We start from the raw sequence: 9446 nt of genomic DNA, 5'->3' as shown, positions 1-9446 counted from the left end.
AAAATTTTTAGATAGTGATTGAGAACTGTTTATATCAAAATTCTAAAGATAAAATAGAGGTAAAAAAGAACAAATATGCCTTCAAAGAGAAAATCAGTTTAAGAAACTAATGATGGTCTGAATCTTCAGATACATTCATGTTTATATTTTAAAAATTAAAGAGCAAATTATAACACAATAGATTTAAAGAAGTTAAGATTAATCAATTTTCATGGCAAGTCATAAAATTTACATATTGCAATATGAATAATTAAAGTCTTTGTTTTAAAATGCCTTGAATTAATCTTGAGACTTTAAGGGAAAAGGAGTATGATTTCTTTAACATGAATTTCACTCTAAAAATTGAGAATGTAATTTCTCTTCTATCTATCATAGTAGAGGAAATGGAACAGTTTAATATGCACTTACTAATTTATTGAACCATTAAAGAAACATAACTGAAAATGAAAAAAGTTATGTAAAATATAAAGAAAAAATACAAAATCTATGACTTTCTATTAATTCAAAATAAATGAATATAAATATATGAATGTTTGCATAATTCATAAATATTTATTAGTATTCTTTATGAATATTTGGTTGTTGAATCTTTTCTGCCCTTCTAGTTTATATTTTTCAATTGATTGGTTTAATTTTATGCAAAAAATGTGGATTTAAATCACACTACCTATCAACAACTGTATTAGAATGTATTAGAAGCAAGAAAGACCCAGTAGAATAAGAAATGGCTCCTAAACTCATTGTTACTTAACTTATCAATAAAAACTTATCACATAATTAGAATATATTTAATTAATAGTGTAATAGATGTACAAAATAGTAACAAAAAAAGAGAGCACAGTATTAGAGTTTTCAAAGGTAAGCAAAGCTAGTCACCTTAAAGTGATAAAGACAGTTTTTAGTAATGCAGTATTGCAATAGGAAAAAGGGTGCATTGTGTTCTGAACACCAATTCAATTAGGAGAGAGGTGACTGAGAGTTTTAAAGAAAGAATGAGGGAGTTTAGGGTGGGATGGAAACTTGGAAAGTAAGGGAAGTGAAAAATTACACTGTAAATGAGAATTAAATCAATTGCATTGGTTAGCTGGCAATTACAGAAGTTAGGATTCTATCCTCCCACAGAGGAACTGCTTTCAGGTCCTTGAGCTACACACTCCTCACTTGTAGGTGATACACATGCATCCCAAAAGGACAGAGGAAGGATTCCCAGTGGTAATCCCTTATACTGATGAAAACAGAAGGAATAGTTCTTGCTTCTTCTGTACACTTATGCACAGATGCCGGAGCCAGCCGGCGACGTGCGGCACCTGGAGTTAGGGGGCGAGGCTGAGAAATGAAGAGACAACAAAAAGATGGGGACGGGAGGACGGAGTCCTTGCTGACTGCCGCACCTCGTTTATTTCAGTTGCTGTATTTATATAGATAAGAACAAAGGAGAAGCAAAATGCATTGGAACAGGTGGTGCATGTCTTCATTAAACCAGAAAACAAAACAGTTCTTGTTTCTTTTAACCTTACGTCACTTTGATAGCCCTTTCCCTCGCTTAAGCAGTTTTCTAATCTACAACTTAACTTTTTTCTGATATCAAAAAAGCTACAAATACTCAACTATGATCACTCAGACAGTTCAAGGAAAGAGCACCCAAGCGTAATTAACAATTCTGAGAAAGGAGTGTGCAGGGCCTAGGGGGGGCTATAAGCTACGAGGGCTGTGTGCACAGGATTACTTCAGTGACCTTCTATAACTGCTACTGTTATCTCCAGCACCCTCTGTGAGCTAGAAGAAAGGCCAAGAATGTCAGAGCTATGAGTTAAGGCGCCAGGTGCTGTGTCTCAAGGACCCCAGTGTTCCGGGCAGCAACCGCACTTCAACTCTCCCGTGTTCGGGACAGCTCCCAACATCTCTCCCTTCCCTTTATAATTAATTGGAGGGTCGCTGGTAAGCTTTCATTTGCAACTTAGTGGAGTGTATGGCAACTTTAACAGCCAAAATATTCTTAACAATCAGTCGCAGTAGCAGAGGTGTAACACACAAAATTAGCAAGAGAAGAACAAAAGCCCCAATAATCATAAAGAATAAGCTTTTGAAATTTCCAAAAGATGGAACATGTCCTAAGAGTTGATTGAGAAAATCTCGGGCTTCTGTAGCAATGCTAGTGTCAAGGGGAGGAGTCTCCAACATGCCTGTTATTTCTTGATGAAGTTGGAGCAAATCTAAAGATGCATTTGCGGAGTGCCAGATTCTTGCCAGGTGATTTTGGACCTTATCCCAATTATAGTTACTCTCATTATAAGGTTTGGGAGTTACACAAACCCACTGATAATTGTCATGGCAGCGGAGCTGGCTGCGTAGCCGAAGCCCTTGTACTTCCTCTCCCAGAATCTGGACCACATCATACAAAGCGTCCAGTCTGTCTTCAATCTTTTTATCAATATGCTCTTGGGTTCCCAATGCCTGAGTGACATTTTTAGAGAGATTATTGACATAATGGGCAGTTTGTATCTCCTGTGTCAACGCCACTGCAGCCGCAGCAGCGGATGCTATTACAGTAACAAGAGCTACAATGCCAGTTATGAGTAGCCCAATAAATCTTTTAGGCCTTAGCAAAATAGAGTTCACCTCCTTCCACATTTGCAATCCTTTATCATCATACCATGGACCAGAGACATTAGCTGGGACCAGCACAAAAGCAGGGCGGTATAACACAACCATTCTATGAGAATAGGCAAGGGATTGTATACAATTAGTTAATTGACAATTAAGGCATGATATTTCAAAACCATGAGTGACAGTGCGAATATTCACTTTGCCTATCATGAGCACAAAAGGTTCAGGGACACAGGCAGAAATAGTCCTTAGGCGTATTTTTGGTGTAGAGTCCACCACACTCTCTGCAGAGAATTGACCCGTTCCTGCAACAAGTTTCCAGAGACTAGTCTGTTATACCTTTGAAGTAGTTGTCCATAGCCCCTCAACAAAACCCTTGTCTCCCAAATACCCATTGTCAGTTTTTGCTGGGGTCCAATCATATATGCTCTGAGTCGTCCCAAGAATAGGAATCTTAGTCGCAGTCGGTTCACGGCAACGTCTCCAGGGCACGTGCAGAGTAGAAGCAACCGGCTCCTTTTCACAGGGAAGTATTCCGGGCAGTGGTGGCAAATCAGAGGGTGCAGAGCCAGAAAATCGCCTGTCTAAACTTGACATAAACACAGTCCATTTAACACCTTTTATATTGTAATATACATAAGTAGATACAAGAACACAGCCTGGAAAATAACCCTCACGGTGGAAACAGATAGGAACATCACGGGTGAGTCCTGTGTAATTATAAGCAGATACCTTAGCATGCTGGATGTGATCATTAGCGGGTGCTCCCAGAGCCCTGGGATCACTGACATAGACAGGAACAACACGCTCTCCCCAGCCCACCGGGTGGAGTAGAGGGGGGTCTGGTATGTAAGTCCAATAGGTGGCTGCCTGGGTAGGCGTCGATAGCAAGGTTACCATAGCTAAAAACAAGGTCAAAGAATTCAATGGCTGTCCTGTTTCTCGAACCAGCTTGGAAGCAATCTCAGTAAGTCTCTTAATCTGACTCCAAGACGGCAGCAGAGCTTGTCTAGTTGTCATCGTAAGCGGAGGTTGCTGGTCATCCTGCAGCTTCAGTCTGTTCATCCTGTTTTCTATGGAGAGATCCTGCCTGGCGTACCAGCCTCTCTGGGAGCCAGCGCGGGCCTTCAGCATCCTGTGGAAACACACAAACATGCCCTCGTCCCCAAATGAGAACTGGATCTGGGCCTGACCATTGCCCAGTCAGTGGATTCTTCCACACGACTAACGGCGTGTCTTTGTTGGAATTAGTATACCAAAACCGCTGGGCTGCTGAACGACCTTCTTTGTCCAAAATTAAAAAATTTAAAATAAAGAGAGCATGGTTTAGATAATTCTGGGGGGTGAGGGGGTACAGTTCCCCCTTTTTTATTTTCAAAAGTTGATTTTTGAGAGTCAAGTGGGCACGTTCTACAATGCCTTGTCCTTGGGGGTTATAGGGAATTCCTGTTTTATGACTGATCCCCATTTTTCGTAAGAATGTTTGAAATTTGTGACCCGTATATCCAGGGCCATTGTCTGTTTTTATACATTTTGGCTGGCCCATTGATGCAAAGCAGCGGAGGCAATGGGCTACACAATGTTTACCAGCCTCGCCTGATTGCAAAGTGGCTGTTAAAAATCCAGAATAAGTGTCTATGGTTAGATGAACATATTTTAATCGACCAAAAGAAGAAATATGGGTCACATCCATTTGCCATAAGTGGTTAGGTAAAAGGCCTCTGGGATTAACACCATAATGGGGGACAGGGAGTAACTGAGAACAGGAAGAGCAAGCTTTCACAATTTGTCGAGCCGCTTCTCTAGTGATATTGAACTGTTGCTTGAGAGCACGGCTATTTTGGTGATGCAAAGCATGGGATTGCTGTGCTAACTGCACTTGAGTTAACAAAATAAGAGGGGGTTTGGTTCTAGTGGCAAGATCTACAATTTCATTTCCTTGACTGAGGGGACCAGGCAGGTGAGAATGAGCACGAAGGTGCCCAAAGAAACATCGTTCTGTACGTGAGTGAATGAGAGCTTGCAAGGCACGAAACAATTTCTGAACATTACTATTAGAAGTCCCAATAAAGGGCACAGTCTCTATGACTTGGAGTGCTCGAATCACATAATGACTATCTGAATAAAGGTTAACAGGCTTAGCAGGAATGGCCTGTAAAGCTGAAAAAACTGCCTGCAATTCGACCTCTTGAGCCGAAGAAGACCCAGTGTACCAAGATTTAATGTCATTGTTAATTGAATAGGCTGCCATACCATTAGAAGACCCATCTGTAAAAATCAGAACAGCATTGTCAAGGGGTACAGGAGACACTTTGGCAGGAAAAATAAACTGATGCAGGCTAGCAAAATGTAACAACTTATCAGGGGGGTAATGGTTATCAATTTTTCCAGGGTAATTGGCCAGGGCTATGGCCCAGGAGTCACTATGCTGGAACAACCAGTCCTGTTGCTGACGAGAAAAAGGAACACAAATAAGGTGTGGCTCTTTACCTAGTAATTTGCAGGATTCTGAACGCAGCATATGGATTAAGGTAGCAACCATTTCATAATAAGGAGTTAGAACCTTAGAGGGAGAAGAGGGCAAATGTAGCCACATCAGTGGTCCCCCTTGATAGAGGACTGCTGTGGGAGCATGAGAGGTGGGTAAAACATAGCCAGCCCATTCCAAGTTGTAGTTTACATAGGAAACATGCTGGCGGGACAATTCCTGTTCTACTAATTTTAAGGCTTGCCTCCCGTCAGGAGTTAATTGACGAGGAGAATTAGGATTGGAATCGCCTTTTAAGATGTCAAAAAGAGGCTTAAGGTCTCCAGTGGTAATTTTCAAATAGGGTCGAATCCAATTGATATCTCCCAGAAGTCTTTGGAAATCATTAAGGGTTTTTAAGCCATCCTTACGAAGTTGAATTCCTTGGTTAATAAAATGATATTTATGCAATTGGTATCCCAAATAAGAATAAGGAGGGTGCCTCTGCACCTTTTCCTGAGCAATGACAAGGCCCTGTTTATTTAATTGTGTTGTTACATGATCAAAAACTTGCAGTAAGAATCCTTCATCTGCATGTGCCAAAAGAATGTCATCCATATAGTGGATGATATATACAGTAGGATATTTGATTCTAGTAGCAGTTAAAGCATTGGCAACAAATTTTTGACATAAGGTGGGGCTATTGGCCATGCCTTGAGGCAGAACAAGCCAATGATAACGTTTCATGGGTTCTTTAAAGTTAGTAGAAGGAACACTAAAAGCAAAACGTTTACAATCTTGTGGTGCAAGAGGAATGGTATAGAAGCAATCTTTTAAATCTATTATAATTCTAAAAGTATGGGCTGGAATAGCCATGGGGGCAGGGAGACCTGGCTGCAGAGCTCCCATGAGTTCCATGGTGGCATTAACACGTCTAAGATCTTGGAGCAGCCTCCATTTTCCAGACTTCTTTTTAATGACAAAAATTGGAGAATTCCAAGGGGAGTTGGAGGGGGCTATGTGGCCGCTATTAAGCTGTTCCTGCACCAGCTGTTCTGCAGCGGCTATTTTTTCTTGATTGAGGGGCCATTGATCAACCCACACAGGTGCATCAGATTTCCAAGTAATAGCCTGTGCATGAGTTGCAGGAGAATCAAAAGCCCCTTCTAAAAATATCCCAGGCCTGCTCGAAATGGCCAGGACTTTACTTGAATAGGTTTAGAAATACCTTGACCCCTAATTCCCAAGCCTTGGGCTGGGAGCATCCCTTGATTAAAGAGTTGCTTAGTAACTGTGGCATTAGGGCTATACAAATAAACTCCCATAGCCTGCATAACATCTCTTCCCCAAAGATTTACAGGTAGAGCAGGTAGAACATATGGCTGGAATTGTCCAGAATGTCCCTCCTCATCAACCCAGGTAAGCAATTCACTACTCTGTTCAGGATTACGAGCTTGGCCTATACCCTGGAGCGAGCCAACTGCTTCCTGCTTGGGCCACAAGGAAGGCCAGTATTGTTCAGCAATAACAGAAACATCAGCTCCAGTATCCAGAATTCCTTTAAATGCCTTGCCATTCACCCACAAAACCATTTCAGGCTTATTCCTAGTAATAGATTGCATCCAGTAAGCATCTGAGGAGCCAAAAGCAGAGGGTCCCCTGGCTTGTTGCGATTGTACTTTACCAAGGGATATCAAAGGAATCAAAACAAGCTGAGCAATGCGCTGACCGGGATTGACAACAGAAATAGAGCTAGGAGAGGAGACCAAAACTTTAATTTCTCCTGTATAATCCTGATCTATAACTCCCGGTGACACATGTAAGCCTTTCAAGGTGATACTGCTTCTACCTAATAACAAGCCCATGGAGCCCAGGGGCAGGGGTCCAAAAGTCCCAGTGGGGAGAGCCTGCACACCCATATCTGGAGTTAATACTGTGTAGGTGGAGGCACAGAGGTCCAGTCCTGCGCTGCCTGGGGTTGCTCGGAAGAGGTCAGAAACGGATTTCCTCCCTGGTTCTGGGACTCCCCCTGAAGGGGTTGTCCCTGCAGTGCCCCATAACATTGTTGCGGGGCCAGGGGCTGGCCCCTCTTCCAGTTTCCCTGATGGGGAGCAAGCTTATTTCCATACACATCCGTGGTGGATTTGCAATCCCTGGCCCAGTGATTTCCTTTTCTACACCTAGGGCAAAGTCCAGGAAGTTTCTTTGGAGGATCATCCATCTGAGGTTTTGGACACTGGGCTGCGCGGTGCCCTAGCTGGCCGCAGTTATAACAACTGCCTGGAGGGCCGCCAACCTTAGGCTGTTTAGAGCTTCCCTTCTTAGTCTGCTGCTGAAAAAGGACCTGCTTTACTGATTTCCCTTGCAAAGCGGCTGCTAAAGTAACTCCTTGCATATAAGAAGGGCCAATATCAGCACAAAGCCGGATAAAATCGTCAAGAGTCCCCTTTTTCTTAAAAGGACGTATAGCCGCCTGACAGGCTGAATTAGCATTTTCAAAAGCCAACTGTTTTACTAGAAGGGCTTCAGTCTCACTATCACTGACCAATCTTTTTGTAGTTTCTAACAAGCGAGAGACAAAGTTCTGGTAAGGCTCATCAGGACCCTGCCTGATCTTAGACAAGTCCTCAGACTTTTGCGAGCCGGGCAGCTTACGCCAAGCCCTCATAGCTGCGGCATTGGTCTGGGCATAAGCAGCAGGGGGAAAAACCAACTGTTGTTCAAGGAGTCGGTATTCTCCTTCTCCAGTCAGCATATCAAAAGTAATATCGATGCCCTGGGCCTTATTAATATCTGCTATAGCATGGCACTGATCGTGAAATTCTGATTTCCACAGCAAATTGTCTCCCCCGCTAAGACAGGCCTTTGCTATGTTTTTCCAATCATCAGGGGGCATGGCCACAGCAGCCAGGGAATCTAGCAAGGCTTCAGTAAAAGGGGCTGTGGGGCCGTATTGGGTGCAGGCAACTTTCAACTCTTTTAACTGCTTGATGGGGAGAGGCTGATGATACCGACGATCCCCATCCTCCTCTTGAATAACAGGGAACAAAGAGAAACCTCCCAGATCATCATTATTATCAAAAGCCTTCATCAGCGCTTTTTGTAGGGGAGAGGAGCGAGAGAGGGAGGACTCTCGAAGAGAAGGAGGAACGAGCAAAGGCTTGCCCTTGTTCTTAGAAAGATGGGCAACAACAGGCGGTATCGGAGGAGGGTCCAATCCCGCAAGGACTGAGGGAGAATAAGACTTTTGTGACTGTACATCTAAGGGAGCTCTTAAAGGTTTCTCAGCAGCATTTTGAATAAGAAGTTGTTGCATCATATTTTTTAGAGTTTCCAATTCCTTAACCATGTTAGGTGCCTGTTTCTGAGTATGAGAATTCACAGAGGCTGTAGCTGTGAGAGCCCAAGGTCTCAAGTCCTCAGCTTCTCCCAACATAACCTCGCTCTCAACAGGGAGCTCAGGTTGAGGATCTTTAAAGTGCTGCTGAGTTTGTAACAACAGATCCTGAGCCTCTTGATAAGGGTTAACAGGCAAAGGAGGAGAATGATCATCGGATTCATCCTCAGGGATTGCAGAACTCCGGCCTAAAGTTAAGCGCTGTCCTTCATGCCGGGGATCTAAACAATCCCTAATAAGATTCCAAAGAGAAAAAGCATCCACTGGAACCTTCTCAGGTCCGTGGGCTGAGTAATAGTCCTGCAATTTAACTCCTACTTTTTTCCATGTATCTAAATTTACTGTTCCTTCCTCGGGGAACCAAGGACATACTTCTTCTACAAAACTTAAAAAATTTTCTAACTGCTTTTTTCCTATTTTAACACTTCGGGCCCGAAGCATACTCTTTAACACTTGTACAAACAACATCCTACTAGTTCCTTGTCCCATAATTTCTTACTCCCGTCAATTACACTCTCTGCCCAACTCACCTTTCTTTCTGTCTCGGCCGGCCTTCCACGGGCAGCTGCCTTCACCGAATCCCCGTGTCACCAAGTGCCACCAAAGGCCCTCCTGGAGAGAGGGTTCCCCGTACGGGCCACCACCTGCCGGAGCCAGCCGGCGACGTGCGGCACCTGGAGTTAGGGGGCGAGGCTGAGAAATGAAGAGACAACAAAAAGATGGGGACGGGAGGACGGAGTCCTTGCTGACTGCCGCACCTCGTTTATTTCAGTTGCTGTATTTATATAGATAAGAACAAAGGAGAAGCAAAATGCATTGGAACAGGTGGTGCATGTCTTCATTAAACCAGAAAACAAAACAGTTCTTGTTTCTTTTAACCTTACGTCACTTTGATAGCCCTTTCCCTCGCTTAAGCAGTTTTCTAATCTACAACTTAACTTTTTTCTGATATCAAAAAAGCTACAAATACTCAAC

The 9446-nt window shown here is 43.1% G+C and overlaps 1 protein-coding gene across 1 annotated transcript; it reads right to left on the bottom strand.

Moving 5' to 3' along the window:
• Positions 1-1295: 1295 nt before the first annotated feature.
• LOC142874823 (endogenous retrovirus group K member 113 Env polyprotein) lies at positions 1296-9243 on the bottom strand. The gene is made up of 2 exons (XM_076009339.1): positions 9002-9243; positions 1296-3742 (listed from the first exon to the last, which is right to left on the bottom strand). The coding sequence occupies exon 2, from the start codon at positions 3739-3741 to the stop codon at positions 2941-2943; it is 801 nt and encodes a 266-aa protein (XP_075865454.1). The 5' UTR covers position 3742; positions 9002-9243; the 3' UTR covers positions 1296-2940.
• Between the last annotated feature and the right edge of the window lie 203 nt (positions 9244-9446).

Source organism: Microcebus murinus, chromosome 13 (assembly GCF_040939455.1).
Source record: "Microcebus murinus isolate Inina chromosome 13, M.murinus_Inina_mat1.0, whole genome shotgun sequence".
NCBI classification, from domain to species: Eukaryota; Metazoa; Chordata; class Mammalia; order Primates; family Cheirogaleidae; genus Microcebus; species Microcebus murinus.
The sequence above is the reverse complement of the archived record's forward strand: the minus strand, read 5'-3'. Positions and strand labels throughout refer to the sequence as shown.